This window comes from Ahaetulla prasina, chromosome 4 (genome assembly GCF_028640845.1).
Source record: "Ahaetulla prasina isolate Xishuangbanna chromosome 4, ASM2864084v1, whole genome shotgun sequence".
NCBI classification, from domain to species: domain Eukaryota; kingdom Metazoa; phylum Chordata; class Lepidosauria; order Squamata; family Colubridae; genus Ahaetulla; species Ahaetulla prasina.
Genome location: NC_080542.1, coordinates 59,873,374 through 59,897,255, shown reverse-complemented (window position 1 = coordinate 59,897,255; position 23,882 = coordinate 59,873,374). Strand labels below are relative to the sequence as shown.

Here is a 23,882-nt window from a genome sequence, read left to right as displayed (position 1 = left end):
ATGGAGTGCAAAGTATTAATTTCTTGCTAGCTAATATTTTTTGCATTATTTGTGAAAAGACTAAATTGATTCAGAACATACTGACTCCAGATTTCTCTAGAGATTTTAAATTTAGATTTATGATTCTTTTTAGATTAGACTAGATTTTTAGATTAGATTAGATATATTTTAATATAAAAATGATCAAATGAATTCCATCAAAATAGACCAGCTTTTTTACATAAATTGCTATGGTTAAACTTCTGAAGAAAGTCTTGTTAGAATATTCTCAAATAGATAGCTCTGTTTACCAAACATTTTTTACCTTGTTCTTGTCCTGCGTATCTACTTCTCCTGGTGCCATATACTTTAACAACAAAGCTAAGCACTTTGGACTCTTATGCTGGGTAGTTAGGTGTAAAGGAATGATTTCTTCCAAATCCTTCTTCATCCAGTTTGCTCTATGAGCAAGTAAAAGTTTCATAAAGCGATAATTGCCCTAGATAATTTAATGGAAGAGGGAAGGGAAAAGAGAGAAGTTAAATCCAGCTAGAGAATTAAAAAAAAATGCACACTCCTGTTAAACTACCAAAAATAGATTATGATAAATCACTTCAGAATTTTTTCCACCTTTAATATAGCAATATATAATTTAATATAATTGTAATATTGAATTGAATAATCACCTGAAATATTTTACAGGTAAAAATAACAATAAAGAGCATACAATAACATGTTTGCATAAGAATAGACATTTTATATCCACTGTACATAACTGAAAGTTGCTATCACTTTTGAAATGTAATCATTAGGAAAAATGACTGTGTGTGTGTGTGTGTGGTGTGTGTAGACACACATACATGCACATAGATACATAGAATGTATTTATTTGATTCAGAAGGTCGCCCGACTCAATATGATTCTGGACAGTGAACCACATAAAAAATAAACAATAAATCAAAAGAGAAAAACACCACATAACAATTAACAAATATAAATAAAATCACAACATAGCATATGACAAAATAAACAATAGTGGACCCTTGTTCAATTGGACCTTAATGTTTAGGGAAACAGCTAGGTGTTAACAGATTTCCAAAGGCATGTGCTTGGGGCTTGCCATATGTCATAAGGGACATTGTCCCAGAGAATAGAAAAAGGTACACTTCCTAGATTCTATATTTAAAAGAAGGAACATGGCGCATATGCTCTCTGTGGGAGTATGTGGGATAGGCAGATGTTATTGGAGATGACAATTTCTCAAATAGTCTTGTCTAATTTTTTTAGATTTATTTATTTATCTATCTATAAAAGTGTCAGATCCACCACCTTCAGCTTGATGTCTTGTTGACGTTCGGCCATCAGTTGGCGAAGGGAGGGGGCATGATCTGTTTTTACAAACCCATGCTGGCTTGTAACTTTATTTGTTTCTAGATATTCACGGTTCTGTTTTTTGATTATCTTTTCCAGTATATTCCCAAGTATTGATATTAGGCTGATTTGATCTATAGTTCCTGGTTGATTTTTTTTCTTTTTTGAAGATGGGAGCCACATCAGCTCTTTTCCAATCCTCGGGTACTTCCCTCATGCTCCAGGATTTTTGAAAGATATAGTACAATGATTCTGATATAACATTTGCCAGCTCTTTCAAAACTCTGGGATATAATCCGTCAGGTCCCGGTGATTCCACTTGGAAAATATAACTGAATGAAGAGAGAATCAAGGCAGAAATGGTGCAAATAAGTGCAATGGAAGTAAAGCAGGTACCAATGTTAAGGAAACAGGAGAACCATATCAGTTGCCAAGGTGTACAGACTATCTGCAATCTCTTTAAAGTTCATTTAATAGAATGACTGGAAACGCACAAAGACAAGGAAAAAAGTTTTAAATACAGCACAGGGCGGCAGTTTGAATTGTTTTTCAACTGTCTCCCATAGGTGTGTACTATTGTTGTAGTTTTGTACAACCTCAATGGGTATAGCCCAGCGGTTCTAAATCTGTGGATCGGGACCCCGTTGGGGGTCAAATGACGATTTGCCAGGGGTCGCCTAAGAACATCGGAAAGATGGGAAGTATACTTGCGAGTCAAAGAATCGCGCTCCAATGGTTGACTCCACAAGTCAGCTGCAGGCTCTTCAAATCGCTAGCCGAATTCGGCTTCAGGCGCAATGAATTAAAAAAGAGAGAAATCTTTGCTCTGATGTCTCCCTCTCAAGCCAGCTGCAATCACTCCCAATTGCTAGCCTAATCTGGCTTCAGGCATGATTAACTTAATAGGGGAGGAGTCTCCGCTTTAATGCCTCCGTCCTCAAGGCAATCGCAAGCAATTCAGATCGCTAGCCAATACGGCTTCAGGCGCGATAAATTCAAAATGAAAATAATTTTATGGTTGGGATCGCCACATCGTGGGGAATTGTATTAAAGGGGTCGCCACATTGTGGGGAATTGTACTAAAAGGGTCGCAGCACTATAAAGGTTGAGAACCACTGGTTTAGCCCAATTCCAAACTCAATCTTTCTTTTACCAAATTTCGTATAGAAAATTTTATCTTGGTCAGACATTTATTCTGCTGATGGATAGGAAGAAAATATCCTGATTGTTTAAAAATAAAATGTTTGTTTCTTTGCTTTTAGGATTTCCCCCCTAACATTTCTTTGTGCTGGAAAAAAGAAAACTGTCAAAACTGAAAATCCACAGTGCTACTTAAAAATTTGGAATGTTCAGTATTTCTGCACAAATATGATGTAAAACATGAACTGTTCTCCACATGTCCTAAAACTAGATAAAGAAAACTCAACTAAACAAGTGAGTCAAAAAGCACTACACTTGAGGTGGACTTGCAAGAATATTAAGGCTTTTTGGATAAGAATTTGGTAGATTTTACAAAATGTTTTGAAAAAGAAGATAAAGTTCCTGCCGCAATTTTTTTTACTGGAAATTATTACAGACTGTACAGTAATTGAGACTAAATTGATTTTAAATCTAATAATAGCGGCAAGATAACTGATAGAACAGTATTGGAAGAAAAAAGAATTACCTACAATAGAAGAATGGATATTGAAAGTTGCCAATTTGGCTGAGATGGCAAAAATCTCAGCCTTTTTGAAAGACAATATGCAAGAAAGATACTTAAATGAATGGAAAAAATGGATTGACTATATTCAAAACAGATATCAGACGAAGAGATATCAGACTGCCTTTGAATGATTAGGATGTATTATTTCTGATTGCATTGGGGAAGGTTAGGATTTGTTGAAAAATGTAGGAGTATAACTGAGTTAGGAGGGAAATTTTTTAGCATATGTTCATTTTATTTTTAACTATACCTTGTGTTTGTTCCGGGAAGTTGGGGGGGGAGGGGGGAAAGGGGAGAGGGGGAAAAGCTTTTTTTGTAAAAACTTTTTTAATTGAAAAAAAAGCACTATACTTGTTTATTTATTGAGATCGAAAATTCAAAGCTACATATTTGTGTTTGGCAATACAGCTTCCGCAAAAGAAGTGATACATGTGCAAATCTGAATGTATGCGAAACTGTGTAGGTCACGGCATTTTTAACCAGCTTCAGGAAACTCTTCAAAAAGAATCCCAAAATAGCTGTGAAGAGGATTGGAAATAACTTTAAAACTTTTGACCATTGAAGGAAGAACAAAGAAAAAATTAAAATTAAAAAGCCCTGCAACAGAAATTTTTTAATTGGATTTGGAACTGGATTTAAAATTGGGGCTTGGGGAATACAAAATTAAAAAGAAGATGGAAATTGGCAAATATTGGCAACATGGATTTAATAAATAAATTTTCTTAGCTTATTGATTGGAATTGTGGATTGGAGAGAGACATCTACAGACAGAAAGAAACATTACAATGTAATTCTGGAAAAAAATTCTTAAAGTGATAACAATGGTAGGAACTTTTGAGGAGGATTTGTTTTCGTTTAAGCTGTTTGATCTCAACAACCAAAGAATGTGGACCATAATTAAACTTAAACTTGGAACAAAGACAACCCCGAAACAACAAAATGGCACAGGAACTAACTGAAATGATTAAAATTATGCATATATCACTCAAATTGGAATTAAATGAAATGATTATAATGATGCATGGAAAACCTAAGCCTAATGAACTAGAGACTATGTTAGAACACACTCAAGTGGCCAAAGAAACCAGGAACGAGAAGCAAGAAATTAGTACTAAAGACAAAGACATTGATTATAAAAGTTAAATGATTATGTTGAGAATAACAATGAAAAAAAGAGAGGAGTTAGGAGAAAATTAACTGAAAAAAGGAAACAAATAAAGGGAAGAAAAGGAAAGAGGAAAAGATTAGAAATGAATGTGACCTTTAAAGATTACATTGGGATTAACAATGACAAAAATAGAGACGGGAAGAGATGGGGAGAGAAAGAAGAGGGGAAGACACAAAATACAAAAAAATCAAATGATTACACAGGGACCTACAGTGGTAAAATAAGAAAGGTGAAGAAGGGAAAAAGGAGGAGAGCAGATGGAAATACAAGGCAAATTAGGAGAGTAAGGGACTTTAAAAAGGAATGAAAAATTGGGTTTATTTAAAAAAAACCTGGAATTGAGAAACAGAATTGAATGATTTTAATATTATATAGGTAAGCGAATTGTAGCTAATATATTTGATTGTAGTATTTGGAAAGCTGATAAAAAAGAAATGGAAAAAAGGGATAAAATGGGTTATCCATGTAAAATTGTATGAATATCTATAATTGTAATGGAATCTAGGGAAAATATTTGAAATTATATTATATTGGGAAAAGGGAACAATGGAAAAATATTTCAATAAGATGATTATTATGTATTTGAAATAGGAATGGAAAATTGGGTTTATTTTTAAAAAAACAGTTGGAATTGAGAAACAGAACTGAATGATTTTAATGTTATATATTTAAGTGAATTGTAGTACTATATTTGATTGTAGTATTCAGAAAGCTGACAAAAAAGAAAATGAAAAAAAGGAAGAAATGGGTTATATGTAAAATTGTTTGAATATTAATATATATAATTGTAAGTAATGGGGGGGGGGAAGAAAATCGATTAAGATTAAAGATTAGGGCAAACGATAATATTGTTTATATACCAGAAGAAAGAAAAGGAAAATAAAACAAAAAATTAGAAAGAATACAATGGCAACAAGTGAAATATATTACTTGTGTTGGAGAAAACTAAAAGCGGTACAAATTTTGACTTTGCCAATTTTCAGAAAAAATATATTGTTTGTTTTTTCTGTTTTGAAAAAAATAAAAAAACTTATATATATATAAAAGGATATTCTTCAGGGCAGCCTCATGTACAGCTTATTACAATAGTCCAAGTGTGAGGTGACCAGGGTATGGGTGATTATGAGAAGGATACGTCGATCTAGGAATGGGCATAACTTGCAGACAATTTGCAATTCTGCCAGGGGAATGGGACAATTCACTGCAGTCAGGTGGGCATGACTGAGCGACCGTAACTATCTGAGCTCCTCTTGTTCTCAATCAACACTGACTGAAAGTGGACCTGGGAAGAAGGAACTGAACCAAGGAGAATATAGTGCTCTCCACTTCCAACCACTGAAGCTATTCCAGAAAGATATCATCGTCAATGGTACTGAAAGCCTCATAAAGCAGGGAAGGACAAAGGATAAAGTGTCACCTTCTACAGAGATGGAAGGCAACTTTCATTGGATTTATTTTTTATCCATTTCTTCCTGTATGCAGGACCAAAAAAACGTAACTGTACTTTTTATATAGGGAAAACCACATCGTGATCTTCAGCCGAAATTAAGTAATTTTGTGATAATCCCTAAAATGCTGAGTTTGAGGATCCTAGGGTAAGTACAGATAGTCCTCACAACAGTTCATTTAGTGACTGTCAAACTTACAATGGCACTGAAAAAAGTGACTTATGACCATTTACAACTGTTGCAGCATCTCTGTGGTCATGTGATCAAAATTGAGATACTTGGCAACTGACTCATATTTATGATGGTTGCTGTTTCCGAGGGTCATGTTAACACCTTTTCTGACAAACAAGGTCAATGGGGAAGCCAGATGCACTTAACAACCATGTTATTAACTGAAGAACTGCATTGATTCACTGAACAAATGTGGCAAGAAAAATCGTAACATGAGGCAAAAGTCCCACCAGGCCCAAGGTTGACTCAGCCTTCCATCCTTTATAAGGTAGGTAAAATGAGGACCCAGATTGTTGGGGGCAATAAAAGTTGACTTTGTATATAATATACAAATGGATGAAGACTATTGCTTAACACAGTGTAAGCCGCCCTGAGTCTTCGGAGAAGGGCGGGATATAAATTCAAATAAATTAAAAAAACCTCACTTAACCAATGTCTCACTTAGCAACAGAAATTTTAGAATTAACTGTGGTCGTAAGTTGAGAACTACTTGTACAAGCACCAATATATCCAAAGAGACAACCAGCACCAGTAGGTCTGAGAGCTGATGTCTCTCAAAATTCTCCCAATTAAAATAGGCCCATCTGACAGATGTTCTGAGGTGTCAAGCAAGAGCCTGAACTTTCAGCTCTTTGAGTGCTATAATATATGATGGGTAAAAGGAAAGATTGCCTGAGCAACGCCACCTGGTTGTCAGATAGCCTGACAAGATAGACAAAGATTTGTCAGGTTCCTTGGCTGCCTTCAAGTCTCTTGCCTACATACAAATATCCTATCGGAATGTTTCCCAGAGCTCTTAATTGATTAGTTTCAAGTGCTGATCTCATACATTCAGAAATTAATTAAGGACTTGTGCCTGTTCATCCCTCCCTGACTCCCTATGCATCTAAATGATGACTGAACTAGAATCAGAGCATCTAAGCCTTCCTTCTTAGTTCAACTTAATGCTACAAAAGACCAAAATGCCCTTTCCCTCTTGATTTAAGCCATTGAAACTATTCTTAAAAAGAAAAAAAAATAGCACCAGACTGCACTTATGGTCAAAACATGTTCAGGCAATTAGTTAAATAAGCTAAAAAGACAAAAGATAGGGATTTTGATTAACGTCCAAAAGCTAGGAACTGCATTTTTAAGCAGATATAAGTTCTTGCATGTTTTGCAGTTGGATCTCCCAGTCTGGGAACCAGGTACAGCTCAATTATTTTTATTAAAAATTACAGTGGCAGAGTGAAAAACAAGCAGAAATGCAGAAACAAACCACCTGTACTGATATTGGTTTGTGGCCATTAATCATAATTATTCTTACTGCCATGAACTCTTCTTTGGCAATCCCAAAATACTGGGATTTTGTCAGTCATACCATATTCAAGATAAAAAGACCTCGGCAGACTGGAATACTGGGGCCTATCTAACAAAATGAAATTCAGTGATCAGAAAAGTAAGATCCTACACTTAGGCAAGAAAAAACTAAATGCATAGATATAGCATAGATGGTACCTTGTTGACTAGTAGTGAAAGATTTTCCCATTGACTTTTCTTTTGGGAAGCCATCAGAAAAGATCACGAATAGCAATTATGCGACCACAGAACAGGGCAACCTTCATAATTGTGAGTTGTTGCTCAAGTACCTGAATCATGATAACATGACCATGGGAATGCTGCAATGGTGCAACCTCATAGACCAGTTATAAGTTGTTCAGTGCCATCTGAACAGTCATGAACATGAACAGTCATTTAATGAATGGTTTTAACCCAAAGACTAATTATATCTTAGCAATCTTTTAGATAAAACAAACTAAAACCAATTATAAATTTTCCATTACCCTTCAATAAATTTTGTTAAAAGAAATTCTGGGACCCTTGCTTTCTGATGCAATGGACTACTAAAACAATACCAATGCAATGGACTACTAAAGCCTTGAGATACAACCTCACCATTTTCCTAGTTCCTTTCCTGATTTGACTAATTTCATTTGCCCATCTATGACATTTCTTTCTCTGTTATCAGAAATAGAGAATTTGTCCCATAGTCAACCCCTTCTTTTTGGAAACATTCATGGCAAACATATGCTGTATTTATTATCTTTATCAAGCTCATTTTCCTGGGCCTTTGGACCTGCTTTGTGTAGACCTTCCCCTCCTGCTTTGCCTGGTCAGCCTCTCCTGTGCAGTTCTTCTGCCTCCTCCTCCTCCTCTCCAGAGATCTGTCAAGGCAGAAGTTAGACTCAGAAGAAACTCCTTCCTGCAGACTTTTTCCTCTGGGCTTCCATGTACAGAAGCGTCACCCTGCACCTCCTGCTTTGCCTGGGCTGAGAGGTACCAGACAGAGAAATGATAATGCTTGGATATCTGGGCTTTGGAGAAGGATATCTCCTTCAATGTGCTGCATGCACGCACACATGGACACACACACACACATGCACCATTCCAAGCTTGGGGACTTTCATCCACATCTGAGCTGGCAAACTGTCAATCATGCCTGGGCTTGAGGAGAAGGACCTCTCTTTCCTTTGTGGATAAAAGTCTTCAAACTTGGAATGGTGTGTGTGCGTGTGTGCGCACATTGTGTGCGTGTGTGTGTATGTGTGAAAGTGCCAAAGGCTAAATGCTATATCAGTTATCAGCTAGATTATTGAGTTGACCTGCTCCGATTTGCAGAAGTGGCATATAATAATGCTGTGCATAGCAGCACTGATTTTACCCCTTTCCAAGTTGCAACTGGCAGAGACTTTATAGCCATGCCTGAACTCCCATGGGAGCCATCTAAATTTCACTCCCTGATAGGGTGGATGAAAATTGCAAGCTACTTGTCCAGGCTTTGGATCAGGCATGGGAAGAATATAGAAATATACTGACAAAAAGAGATCACAGGAGAAGAAGTTTGAAATAGGAGATGTAATTCATTTGTCCAACAAGTATCTAAAGTCTAGACAACCTTTGAAAAAGAATTTAGCTTGCATCTAAATTCATATTCCTTCTCCCATCATTAGAATTATGAACCTGATGACTGTTGAACTTAAATTACCAAAGAACCTTAGAAAAGTTTTTTAAGTTTTCTGTTTTCCATTGTAGTCTTGTTAAACTAGCAAATCTCTTCCCCTTACGATCGCCTGCAGAAGCCCCTCCTCCACCAAATCTCATTGAACATGAGCAACAATTTGAAGTGAAAGAAATTTTGGTGTTTCCATAAGGGCAAACTCCAATACCTGCTTTTATGGAAAAATTTTCTCCCTTCTGAGGCCAAACAGATAGTCCAACATGTGTTTCATGACCGATATCCTGATAAACTTCACTGAATTGTTACTTATTAACTCTTTTCCTTTTCCCGACTAGCGCATTATTTCAAAGGGGGCAGAAGCTTGCTTGTGCTTCGCTGATATATGGTGACAGTCTGACATGATTATGGAGAAGGGGGATGAACGGAATCATGCTTGGGAAACAGAAAGTAGATGCTATACTGTCTCGAGAAGCTGCTTTAAGGTCACCCAGCTGGAAGAAGGGAGCAGCATACCAGAGCACCCTTGAACTAACTGACTGTTAGGAAAATGGCTTGCAAGTTTTTAATTGATTACTGTGGGGTGGGAAATAAAAAGCAGTTAAGGAAGGGAAAACATAATGTAGGGATTTGGGCGTGTGAATTTCAGTTCTGGGTATGCATTTACTGGGTATGCATTTGATCTCTAATAAAAACTACACCTTTCCAAATTAGTATTTGGAGAGGCATCTGAGGAAGAATCTGGGGAAGTCATCACACTATTTCCCCAGCATGACCTATCCTCCCAGGGCCCTGCAGACCAGGTTTTTGTGGTTACTGGTGATAGAACAGATGGATCAACCCAAAGGCATGCATAGTTTCAGCCTCCTCCAGGACATGTCCTCAGGATCATAGCCCTTCCAGTCTACATGATACTGGAAGCACTCTCTTCAGAAATGAGAGTTCATGTTAGACTCTATTTTGTGTCGTGTCCCACTCCTCCTCTGATGCTCGGGTCTGGAAAGTCTGTTTCAAACGTGGCCACGAAGCCTCTGCAGCTTTGCCAAAGTCCTGTCAGAGTTCTCAGGACAGGCAGGAATCCAAGGTGTGACTTCAGCAACCAGATTAGACTTTGCCTCACTCAAAGAATGCCAGAAAGCAGATCCTTTATATAGGCCATGGGACGTGGCTCCATGACTCAGCACTTATCCAGGCCTGCCCCTCCCTTCCTTTTGCTGACATCGCCTCTCCATTCTCCGGAAGCGTGGATCTGTCCACCCTCCAGCTGCCGGCAATTCTAGCTTGTGACTGGCTTCATGCTCCTCATGCTCACACGCTGTGTGTGTGGGGGGGTGTTATTTGCTCAGTCTGTCCGGGCATGGTGCCAGGACTGGGGGCTGGAGGCATGCCAGGCCATTCGTCTGCACTATCAGTCTCTGGTTGAGATAACAGGAGATGAGAGGGGCCCGGCTGCGGAGAGGGGGGCGGGCGAGGGACAACAATTTTGTATTTCAGCTATCCCTGGACTAATATCTGAACAGGTGGCAGTTCCACAGTCTGAGGAGGAGTGGCAGGTGCTGCGGAACTGAGAAGAGACAACTGAAAGACTAGATACACCCTAAAGTAGGCAGGCAAAATCAACCAGTAGGCCACAGGGTTAGTGACCATCTCTACTGGGAAAGGTTCCAAGAATCAATGTTCCAGTTTCTGGGACGTGCTCACAGACCGAAGATGCCAAGTAGAACTGAGACCAGACTGCTGAATCCTGAGGGAAGTGTATGGCCTGCTGGAGGAGATTTGCAAACTTTTTGTAGTCTTCCTTGGACTAGTCCAGATGATTTTTCTAATAGCTGGTGCACCACCTGGAGCTCCTGCAAGAAATCTGTGGCAGCCAGTACTGGAGAGTCCAATGGGGCCAAAGGGAAAAAACACAGGTGGCTATGAACAGTGACATCTGCGCGGACCTATGCAGAGCATTGTTGTATGCAACTCCACCATAGCCAACAAGTCCACCCAATTGTCTTGTTGAATGTTCACAAAGCAGCACAGATATTGCTCCAGTAGGGCATTCACTCATTCCACAGTATTTAATTTGCATGAATAATAAGCACAGGGGAAGAGTTGTCCAGGGGCCAGAGAGGCCTATTCCTGGAGTGAAGTACCACTACAACTGCAATGTCTAAAACATTGGTTTCAACCACAAACGAATGTGACAGGTCTTGGTGCTGGTGGACGGAGCCTGTTGCGAAGACTTTTTTCCCTTCTTTTTTAACACTTGTATAGGCTGAAGTTTATTGCACCATTTATACTTATTGTATATTTTTAGAAATAAAAACTGTTTAACTGTTAATAAAATACAACATTTTCCTATTCAGAGAACTGATCATATTTATTTTTCAATTTGTTTCTTGGAAAATCCTATTTCATGTTATATCTTAAATTGGAGGTTGAAGGAAGATGCATAAAGAAATAATGCATAAAGATGTTTTGGAGCATATGCACCAAAACAAATTCCTTGTGTGTCCAATCACACTTGGCCAATAAATTCTATTCTATTCTATTCATACATAGAAGTTTCCCAATTTCTCATCCACCAATGTCTGCATAATATTACTAATCATAAACCTACTTAGGCATTTTTCTCAGCAGATTATTTCTTTATTAAGATTGGACTCAATAATAATGAAAATAAAGATTTCTTTTAGGTATATCAAAAAGTCTGAATACCAGAAATGATGCAGAATTCTACATGTATTTTATATTAATGCATCAGAATATTTTTTTTCTGTAGGGAGTGTGCATTTGCAAACAATTAATGCATATTTTATTTATTATTTATGGAGACATTTTTCATTCTTATGATTATTGCTATCTATTCATTGAATCTTTCACATTTAAAATTCTTATCAGAGTAATTGACATTTTATTGAAAACATAAATAGCCAGTCTGAATAGTATTCAGCTGATAAGATAGCTATATAAAGAAACAGATATATCAACATGGATGTATATATTTGTAAAAGGTCAGAGCATATATTTGCTGATTTTATTTTCTCTATTACATTCTCAGAAGCTTCTGTTGAATTACACCCCCAAGCTGTGAAAGACATCATTCACTTCCTTTTCAGTATGAATAACACTGACATTTGACAGCTACACAGATCTGATGGGGTTACACAACAGCCCATCCTCCCTATTCTCAATCCAATTAGACCTCTAATCCTCTAGATGAAAGGCCCAACTACTCATGTTCCTCATGACAACGACAGCTATTGATTATTTGTCACTGCAGCTAACACCTCCTCTCTGGAAGCCACTCTGACAGAAGCAAACCTCCCAAATTAGACAGCACTTTATCTGCCCTAGAGGCCCAGTGGCACAACAAGTAAAGGCTAATAAATGGTATAAAAATGAACAAATCATAACATTATGACAGTTTGATCGTTTCTAACAATTTTGCTGTTGAAGCTTGACACTTTTGAATCAGTTCCTTCTCTTATCCCTTCAAAATGTGCTCCAATGTTGACTAAATTAAAGGCCAGAAAAATTAAGGCATTTGACCACCATGGGTAAACTAGGCTGGATGTACTGTCAAGGGATACAGATGTCAATAACAGACTATCATTTGTCAATACAAACATTCTAGACATGCAAATGCTGATGTCTCATTTCTCCACTAGGTTGCACTCATACCCCTCAGCTCAAAAAGAAGCTGATAAAATTAATTTCCCAACTAGCTGCTTATTGCAAATAACAGAATATTTAACATAATAATGTATGGTTCAATAATTACATGTGTCACATTACAATTTTCTGCACTAAAAACTCTTCTGTAAAGGCAAAAGCAAAGAATTTATATCAAAGCACTGTAACAGAGAAATCTAAAGTAATCAAAGAAACCACAACTATTTCAAGTTATATTATTATTCTTGTATTCTTTTTTCAGATATTTTGGTTATGGAATTTGTCGTTTAAAATATTTGGATAGGCATTTGCTTTTCTTACTTGAGTGTACATAAAAATTACTGGAATTAAAGATACATTTCATACATATCTAAGGATTTGGATATAACTACTGGAATTTCAGAATTTAAATAAATAACACCAAACTTTTTGGCCCAGCAGATGTTTCAAAAACTGTTGAATACTGCTTGATGTCAATCAGTTTCAAAATACATAAAATACAGTCATTCCAAATATTAGCTGACCACTGCAAAGAAGAATGCCTAGAAATTAATTACACGGTAAAATAGTAGTTTGACTTGATTCAGTTCCCTGTGGTTGTAATTATGGTGAATTCAAGCATAACATGATTGCCTTGCCCAAATTTCCTATAACTTCTATTCCCTGAATGATTTTGTTCCTATCAGTAAGAATTAAGTTGATATCACTCTCCTTCTAATTCCCTCCTCTATGTTTTATATGACAAAGTTGTCATCCAAGTATGTCAGGAACCTGTTTATTCTTTCATTCCCCATAAAGTTTTTTCCTTTTCATATTTAATTATTTTATTAGTTTTGCAAACTATAAAATACAAAGAAAAAGGAAAAGAAAAGAAAAGTAAGGGAAGAAAAAAGGGAAGAGGAAAAAGTATAGGGGAAAAAGAAAGAAAAGCTCTTCTAATTCTTTTTAGAACAGTAGAATAAGATAATAACATACAACCTCAACTTTTTGCTTTTACATAATAATATATATTAGTTATTTCTATAATAACAAATCTATCCAATCAGCAAACCCAAAGTCAAGGTTTCATTTTTTTTCTCATCTCCACCACAAAGTTCAAAAATTGTTTCCAAGTAGAAAAGAAGTTGTATTCTTTTCTTTAACTAAAGCAGTCAATTTAGCCATCTCTACTAACTCAATCAAAATTAAGCTGGAAGGGACCTTGGAGGTCTTCTAGTTCAACCCCCTGCTCAAGCAGGAAACCCTATACCATTTCAGACAAGTGACTGTCCAGTCTCCTCTTAAAACCTCCAGTGATGAACCACCTACAACTTCTGACAGCAAGCTGTTCCATCGGTTAATTGTCCTCACTGTTAGGAAGTTTCTCCTTAATTCAAGGTGCTTCTCTCCTTGTTTCTTGTCTTGCCTACAGGTGCTTTGGTAAATAACCAGATCTCCTCTTTATGGCAACCTCTTTATGGGCCTCTGTGGCTCAGACTGCTAAGACAGTCTGTTATTAACACAGCTGCCTGCAATTACTGCAGGTTCTAGTTCCACCAGGCCCAAGGTTGACTCAGCCTTCCATCCTTTATAAGGTAGGTAAAATGAGGACCCAGATTGTTGGGGGCAATAAGTTGACTTTGTATATAAATATACAAATAGGATGAAGACTATTGCTAACATAGTGTAAGCCACCCTGAGTCTTCGGAGAAGGGCGGGATATAAATGCAAATAAAAAAAAAACCCCACTAAAATACTGTCATGTCACTTCTTGTCGTCCTTTTTTCTAGACTAGCCTAACCCAAATCCTGCTTCTGCTCTTCATATGTTTTAGTCTTCAGGCCTTTAATTATCTTAGTTGTTTTTTGCACTTTTTCCAAAGTTTCAACATCTTTTTTGTAATGTGGTGACCAAAACTGGATGCATATTCCAGGTGTGGCCTTACTAAGGCTTTATAAAGAGGTACTAATACTTCATGTGATTTTGAATCTATGCCTCTATTTATACAACCAATGTTGCCACATACTGCTAGCTCATATTTAAGAGACCATTCTCTAGGACTCCAAGGTCCCTATCACAATTACTGTTTTTGACTCAAATAGCTTTTGCAGCCAGTCATCCATTGTGGGAATTAAAATATCTTTCCATTTTTCTGTATAGAGCATTTTTGCTGCTCACTGCATGTATAATGTCGAAGTTTCGTTTTTTTCAAGCTCTTTATTCATTAAGTTTAAAAGAAAAGTCTCTGGATTTATCTTTATATTCGCTTTAGAAATCTTCTGTATTAAGATGTGAATACTACTTCAGTATTTCTTTGCTTTATCACAGGGCCACCATAGATAGTAAAAAAAATTCTTCTTTACATTTACACTTCTAACATACATAATTACATATGAAGTACCTTTATACATTTTTGTGTATTTATTTCCGGTTAACTATCAATGGTACAAAACTTTATTAAAAATTATTTTAAGTTATAACTTAAATACAAATTTTAAACTACGTTTTCCCATTGTTCAAGCATTATATTATATCTGAAATTCTTTGCTCATTGAATCATACAATGCCTCATATACAGATAATCCCCCAGAGCAGCAGTATCAAACTCAATTTAATTGAGGGCCACATCAGGATTGTGTTTGACTTCAGGGGGCCAGGGGGCATGGTCGTGGCCAGGGCGGGTGTGGCCAGCTCGACATCATTTATCAAGGCTCTGTTTTCAGCCACAACAGCCTCCTGCAGTCCTCTGCCAGTAAAAATGGAGCATAGGGAGGCCATGCGTGGCCCACCTCAGCTCTGTTTTCACTGGCAGAGAACTACAGGAGGTTGTTGTGGCTGAAAACAGAGCCTAGGCAGGCACAGGCAGCCTTCCTGAGCTCCATTTTTGTTGGCAGAGGGCTGCAGGAGGCTGTTGCGGCCAAAAACAGAGGTCGGCCGGGCTACGTGTGACCCTCCTGAGCTCAGTTTTCACTGGCAGAGGCACCGTAGGTCAGCCTTTTGTTGTTTCCAGGGCGGGCACACGGGCCAGATCTAAGCACCCCATGGGCCAAATCCAGCCCTAGGGCCTTGACTTTGACACCTCTGTCCCAGAGGGTTCCTTTAGCAAATTTTCACTAGAACGAATTTATTTAGAAAGGGTACTCATGTTAGAAATTCAAAAATGCGATTAAAAACAGGGGTCTGTACCATGTGACTTGGATTCAGTCACTGCTGCAGTGGCCACCATTTTTAACTCTGTGAGTTGCCATGCTGTTCGGAGTTACAATGCAATTTTCTGTAGCCAGCAGGGGTTATGTAATTTCCACTCTACCTTTAAGAGTTGTAAACCTAATCTTACGTAGCTTCTTCTCCAGAAACACTACATTGCTAACCAGAGCTTATAAAACATTTGCTAGACCAATTCTTGAATATAGCTCGCCTGTCTGGAACCCATATCACATTTCAGACATCAATACAATTGAACGTGTCCAGAAATATTTTACGAGAAGAGTTCTCCATTCTTCTGAATACAACAAAATACCTTATGCCACCAGACTTGAAATCTTGAATTTAGAAAACTTAGAACTCCGCCGCCTTCGACAGGACCTGTGTTTAACTCATAGAATCATCTATTGCAATGTCCTTCCTGTTGAAGACTACTTCAGCTTCAATCATAACAATACAAGAGCAAACAATAGATTTAAACTCAATGTTCAATCTATTTTGCAGAAAATATGACTTCTGTAACAGAGTTATTAATACTTGGAACACACTACCTGACTCTGTGGTCTCTTCTCAAAATCCCCAAAGCTTTAACAAAAAACTCTCTACTGTTGACCTCACCCCATTCTTAAGAGGTCTGTAAGGGGTGTGCATAAGAGCACAAACATGCCTACCGTTCCTGTCCTATTGTTTCCTTTCATTATATCCAATTAATATAGTTATTACATACTTATGCTCATATATATGCTTATATATTATATAGTTATTTTCATGCTTATGCTTATATATACTGTTGTGACAAAATAAATAAATAAATAAATAAATAAATAAATAAATAAATAAATAAATAAAATATGTCTGGGAAGCTGTCTGAAGACCCTTAAGCTGATCAATAGCAAGTGTTCTTTTTAAAACTGCAAACGGACAGCTCTGAGAGCCTGCTTGTAGGCAATTTAGTTCCTTCTTCTGCTGTAGGAGAAACAGCTGATTGGCAGCCAGGTGGGAAGTAAGCCAGGTTGTCATTCATTTAATGAGCCATTTGATTCAATTAATGAATTTGAATTTAAAAATTTGTAAAATTGAGTCGGATTCATTTGACAATTTTTTTTATTTACGAATCTAATGGGCAGACTCCATTAGGTTCATACCTCGAGGTCTACCTGTACTCATCTCCAAATTCAATTTCAATAAATTGAACTGAATTTATAAGCCTTCATTATTAAAACACAATAAGTTTCTAATTCATTTTTTGCAGAGTCAAATCCATGACCCTTTTTATCTAATTTAACCTTTTTTCCAATTGTAAATATAAAGACCAATGAAAGACATGTCCAATTCTTCTTCGGATTTCAGGTTAGTTTCACCCTGATTAAAAAGTATTATCTGACCATCAGTCCACTAGTCTTGCCTTACCACCATTTTTTCCCCTAAAGAAAGCTTCCTGGAGTGATATTCAAAGAGGCATCTTCACAGAAAACCTTACTTTATTATTCCAAATCCTTAGGATGGCACATCTAAAAAAGTGACTGTTGAAATCAACATGTATTTTAACCTTATGATACAATAAGTAGGCATGCCATCCAAATATTGATTCATGCCCCTCCCAATCAAGTGACCTCTTGATTTGGGTGGAGAACCACCTGCTGTTTAAGCCAACTCAAACAACAAGAATCAAAGTACAATTTCAAATCTGGTAAACCCAAACTTCCTCTTTCTTTAACATCTTGCAGTAATTTATATCTAACTTTTGGGGGTTTTTTTACCTTGTCATAGGAACTTAGAAATATTCATTTGCCATTGTTTAAATGGAATGTCAGTCCATTTACCATAAGTATTGGTAAAGTCTGAAATATCTATAGATAGTTGCAGTTCATCCCATCTTGATATCATTCCACAGAAGAACAAAATTGTTTTAAAACAACTTGGAATTTGTACTTGTCAGTGTATCCCAAGATATATTCACCTTTTGCTCCACCTTGAAGCCCAACTTTTTGGTCAATATTTCATAGTCCTGAGAGGTCATATTGTTAACAAGCATTGTTGTTTTCTGTTTGTTTATTTTGAAGCCTGCTAAAACTCTAAAGTCATTTAGTTTCTTCATCAAGTATTCCATGTCAGCTTTTGGATCTTGCAAAAATATAAGTCATGGACAAATGCTCCCAATTAAAAATGCTTTTTTATATTTATTCCTGATATTTTCTCATCCTGACTAACATTCCTTTTCAAAACTTTCAGCACCAATACAAGCAACAAAGAAGATAAGGGACATCCTTGGTTCATGTCCTTTTGAATTTCACATGGTTTAGTTAAGTGTCCATTAAAAATGTCTGCTTTTAGAGCTGCTTGTTTCTATTAGAGTTGCTTGTTTCTCATTACAGTATTTTAATGATTCAATAATATTCAAATTTTGCATTGTCTCTTAACTGTCTTAGTGACAAAAAGCTAGACTGATCTTTTGGATATATGCCTGTGAAACCTTCTACAACCTTTCTGCCAATATTGCACCAAAAATTATTATTTAGCAATGAAATTGGTCTATAGTTTGTTAGAACACCTTGACCCTCCTTTGGTAGTAGCGCAATTTTGGCTTCTTTCAAGGTTTGAGGGACCTTTGCTTTCTGTAGTACACCATTTAATGGCTGTAGGAGTTGGTCCTCAAAATATTTATAATACTGACTTGTGAGTCCATCTGGGACCCAGTTCTTTACCTGTTTTCATTTTTTAAATTTTTGATATTTCAAAGGCAGTTACTGGATTGTTCATAATTGTCTCTGAACATGTGAAAGTTTAGATAAGAGTTGACTTTGCAGATAATTACCTATTTTTTGCATATCAAGTTCCAGCTTCTTGTAAAGATTGGAATGAAGGTTATAAAAGAATATTTTAATGAGGTTATTGTTAGTACCATGTCACCTTCATGGATTTGCTGTATCATATATTTTTTTCTATTTCATTTCTTAATTTATGTCAGCCATCTTCCAGATTTATGTGCAAATTCAAAATGTTTTTGTTTCACATAATAAAATTTTGATTCTATTTCTTGGATTTTTAAATGGACAATTGTTGATATAGTAGTTTAACTAGGTATAAGATTTTAGAATCTATTGCTGTCTTTTGCAATATAATTTCTTTCTAATTTCATCCAATATCTTTTGCAACTTTTCTTCTCTAGATTATTGTATTGTATAAAATAGTCTCTCATGACTCTTTTACTGGCATACCAAAGTCATTAAATTGATCCTTTATTCTTTATTGACCAAGTGTGATTGGACACACAAGGAATTTATCTCCGTTGCATAAGCTCTCAAGGTACATACAAATGATAAAGAAATATAATCATAAGATACCAATAGTATAAGATAATAGGAAAGATGAAAAGGATAATAGCAGTACAGCCCTACTATATGGGTAAATATCCTTAGACATAAGACATTGTTGTGGGAATTAGGGGTTCAGCGGAGTGATGGCATGAGAGAAAAAACTGTCTTTTTGCAATGATCTATAATGACATCTTGAGGGGAGGAATTGAAACAGTTTCTCAACTCTCTTTCTGGCTTGTGCAGTATATAGGTCCTCCATGGAAGGCAGGCTGTTTGCAATTGTTTTTTCTGCAGTCCTAACTAAGTCTGTATCTATCCTGTTTGCTTTCTGTACAAAACCAGGCCGTTATAGAAATAGAAATGTCAGATTTAGCAATTCCTCTGTAGAACTGTATCATCAGTTCCTTGGGCAGTGTGAGCTTTCTGAGTTGCCACAGGAAGTGCATTCTTTGTTGTGCCTTTTTAATGATGGTTCTAATGTTAGGTATCCATTTCAAATCCTGGGAGATTATAGAACCTCTATTGCTGATAACTGTGTTATCTAATATAGTAAGAGGTGGTAGGATATGAGGGCTCTTCCTAAAGTTCACTGTCATCTCTACAGTTTTAAGTATGTTTTAAGTATGTTCAGTTCCATTGTTCCAGCTGTACCACAGGGCCAGTTGTTCAAACTCCTGTCTATATGCAGACTGATTACTATCTCAAATGACACCAAAATATTGTCCAGGCCTCAGTATTTTAACAGAGGGATCCTTTGAGATGCAGTCATACCAGTAGGTATAAAGAAAAAGAGTAATGGAGAGAGCGCGTAGCCCTGAGGGGCACCAGAGCTAATTGAATGGGTACTTGTTGTGATTTACTTAGCTTCACCTGCTGCTTTCTGTCTGTTAGAAAGCTTACAATCCAAGTGTGGTCAGCTAGCTAAGTCAGTTTGGAGAGAATTTCTGGAATGATGGTATTGAACACTGAAGTCTACAAAAAGGACTTAATGTCTCTAAGTCCACATCACAAAATTTCTTTAGTGTAGTACCATTTTTATACCAACTGTTAATATAAAAACAGATATCCTCTCCTTTCTTTTCACCGCATGTTTCTACAATTCTGTCTGCTCTTTGAATCTGAAACCTTAGGATTTGCAAGCTGCTATCATTTATTGAATCATTCAGTCAAGTTTCTGTGAAGTAGAGAGCTAGCTGAGTTGGAAAAGTCTGAGTTAATTCTATTTAAAAGGAAAAGTTCATCCATCTTATTTACAAGTGAGTGTAATTAGATGGAATGAAGGGAGAGAAGTTCTTACCTCTCTCTCAGTCTATGGAGAATTCCTATTCATTTACCTGTCCTCTTTCTATGTAAACCAACGGCAGACATATTCTTCTGATTCTAACTCCTCAGACTTGAGTATAGGATCACCAAAATTAAAAGATATTATATGACCATAAGTCCATCAGTTTGACTTCACCATTATTTCTTTTCTGAAAAAAGCTTCTGGGGACACACACCAAAGAGTCATCTTCATAGAAAACCTTATTTTATTTTTATTCCAAACTCTTAGAATGGCATGTCTAGCAAAGAGATTGTTAAAACCAGCATTTACTGTAACCTTTCATATCATAAATAACTGTGGCTTCCAAATCTTAATTCATGATTTTCTAGATCAAGTAGCCTCTTATTCTGGAGGTTCCCCAGCTAAAAAGTCTGGCTTTTTTAGCCAGACCAAACAAGTATCGAAATACAATTTCAAGTCTGGTAAATCCAAACCCCACACTTTCCTTAGCATCTTGCAGTAGTTTATATCTAATTCTTGGGTTTTCTTTTTCCCTTACCATATAAACTTAGAAATATCCATCTGCCATTATTTAAATGGAGTATCAGTTGCAAGGATTGATAACAAAAAAGTATCTTAAATGGTAAGACATTCATCTTAGTTACAGAAATTCTACCAATAGTGATAAATGCACTCTATCCATCACAATAAGTCCTTTTTGATATCCTTCCAGAGAGGCACATAGTTATTTCTTCAAAATTTCTTCTTCATTTGTAAAGACTGGAAGAGGAATATTCCTAGAAAGATGCCTGGTGTTCAGGATCTGTTGCCTGATGTTCAGGATCTCATCTTTTGTGTATGTAATCCACAGTGAGTCACAGAAAATAATTTAAAAATATCATCAAAGCTATTAAAGAGCATTTCACAGAGGCTGCCATCAGGGGTGGCTTCTTGAGATGAAAAATCCAGGTTGTTATCAAATATTCATTTTATTCCTTTTTATAATCCTTTACAATCATTTCCTTTTGTGGAATAGATGCATTTAGTCTCTCGTCTATATAATTCAGGATCTTTTTTCTAAATATCAAAAGAATTGGACTCTGGTCTGAAAAAGATTTATGTAAGATATCTACTTTTAAATTTTTATTTACAAAACTTTTAGAAATCTGTATCATATCAATTTTTGAGAAAGATGTATGTCGTTCTGAAAAAAAAAATGTCTAAACTCCTAACTCTTTGCCTTTCCTGACTAGTTGCTCATAGGCCACTGAATTTTTTAAGGCTCTTGTGTTATTTGTCCCAATATAAAAGATGAGAAAGCAGGGATAAAATGCTCCCGGTTCGACCGAACTGGTAGCGATGGCGGTGTGTAGTTTGGAGAACGGGTAGCAAAAATCCCTACCCTCCCCCCATGCCCACCCAATCACCCGGTCCCCACTTGCCAGCTTGCTGATTCTTTCAGACTCACTCGCTTTTCCTGCCTTGCTTCGGCTGCTGCAATCAATTGCATCAGCTAGCAACTGAATCTGCCTGCCTGCAATCCATCTCATCAGTGAGCAACTTACTCTGCCTGCAATTTGGTAACTGAGTTTTTTTTTTGGGGGGGGGAGCTTTAAAAAAATAGTTAATTGAGGTTTTTTTAGGAGTTTTATTTTTTTTTTAGACATAGCAATTTAAAATTAAGGAAGTTTTAAATTTAGCTGCTTTTATCTAAAACTATAAATAAAATAAAATAATAAAATAAAATAAAATATTTGTGCAGCTTTCTGAGATTTGGTGTGTTTCTGTAGTGTTCCACTCTAACTACGCAAACACACAAAATCTCACAAAGCTGTATGTTGCATTTTGTGTGGAAAAAGTGTGAAAGTTGGTTTTTGAGCTTTTTGTGGCTGTGTGAGGTTCCTGTTTGCTGCAGGGACCATTTTGGGTGAAGTGCAGCTGCTTTTACATTGTGTGTGAGTCAGTTGTGTTGTATTGTGTTGTGTGTGTGTAAAGTGTGAAAGTTGGTTTTTGGTACCTCTTATTGTTTGTATACTTTGTTTATTATTTATTATTATTGGCCATACCCACCGGGTCACCTGACCACCAACCCACACCCACCAAATAAGCCATGCCCACAGAACCAGTAGGGAAAATTTTTAGATTTCACCCCTATGAGAAAGGGATAATAATCTTGATTATTTTACGGAACCTCTCTGTCAAATCTTTAATCCTTGCATCTGGGAGACAACACACTAGAAACACAAGTGTACTGAAAAAACACCCACACAAATCAAATGCTCCACCACCAAACCAATAACTGAAACTCCCATAAGAGAAGTTCTATAACAACTCTATTTAGATGAGCACAAACACATCTTAGAAACCCTGAACGGCAGAAAAAGGAAACAAAGCATCCAAAGCATCTATTCTACACTATCTTCCAATGAAATGGATATCTATGCAACTTCATGAAAAAGTGCCTGACCATTCAACCCAACATAGCACAATGACACAAGCCATAAAAAAGAACAAACCTGCCATACACCCAAAGCATCTCAGAAACTACAAACCAACAGGCTATTAAAGACACATGGAATTAGTATAGCACCCAAACCAATTCCTCCAAAACATCCTAAGTAAACTAAAAGGCCCACAGAATCATCTACAACTTACAGTGTAAAGACTGCAACAGCCACTATGTGGGACAAACAGGCAGAAGACTAGCAGAAAGCATCCATAACACCACCAGCAGTCAGAAGATACTATGAAAAATCTTTAATTTCACAATATATGGACAAATTTAACTGGGAAACTGTGAACATCCTAGACCAAGCCAAATCTAAAAATGCTAGAGAATTTCTGGAAGCCTGGTATTCTAACAAATTGGCCTTCCCTCAATAGACACATAAACAACATCTACATACTGGGCAAAAGAGACATTCAACAAGTCAAAAAGGGAATAAAAAGATCAAAACACCTCCCACCAGAATGAGCATAAACAACAAAATTAACATCTGACTAACAATCAAGAAGTAAACAATACCCAATCAAGGAACTGCCAAACAGGCTAATAGTAGATTTATGTTTTTGAAAGCTCCATGTTAATCTATTATGCTAAAATGTACTTGCTTCTAGTGCCAAAATATGCTTGCCCTTTATTTATGGAATAAACAGAAATACAGCTACTTTGCTTCCTTTGTTAAAAGTCTCAAGCAAGATCATACCAACACATACAGAGGATATTAAGAGAAAAAACAAAGACTTCTGGTTGCAGCTGTGGTGAGAGCTAATCTAATATATACAAAGTCTAATACAGAGAATAGAAGCAACAACATCTGGAGAATGGCCTGATCTTGACTCTGTTGTTAGAAGACGACTGGAAAATCTGAGAACATTCAAAGGTGGGTTTTTGGTTTTTTTTGAAGAGTTATAAAAGGAACTAGTTTGCAAACAACTAAACTTTGTATTAAATTACTATAAAATTTATAGTATATTAAATTTATAGTGTATTAAATTACTATAAAACTCTAAATCCATAAAATGGATTTAGACATGTACGAAGAAATATTGTTTATG

At 36.5% G+C, this 23,882-nt stretch overlaps 1 protein-coding gene across 4 annotated transcripts in view; it reads right to left on the bottom strand.

Moving 5' to 3' along the window:
• INVS (inversin) overlaps positions 1–23,882 on the bottom strand; it is an 89,238-nt gene that overhangs the window by 45,867 nt on the left and 19,489 nt on the right. For all 4 annotated transcript variants that reach the window (XR_009154868.1, XM_058180644.1, XM_058180643.1 and 1 more), the window contains exon 4: positions 305–478. Coding sequence is in view for 3 of the 4 variants with exons in the window: in XM_058180644.1 (XP_058036627.1) it covers positions 305–478 (174 nt within the window). In the remaining variant the exon portion in view is untranslated. The remainder of the gene's footprint in view (positions 1–304; positions 479–23,882) is intronic.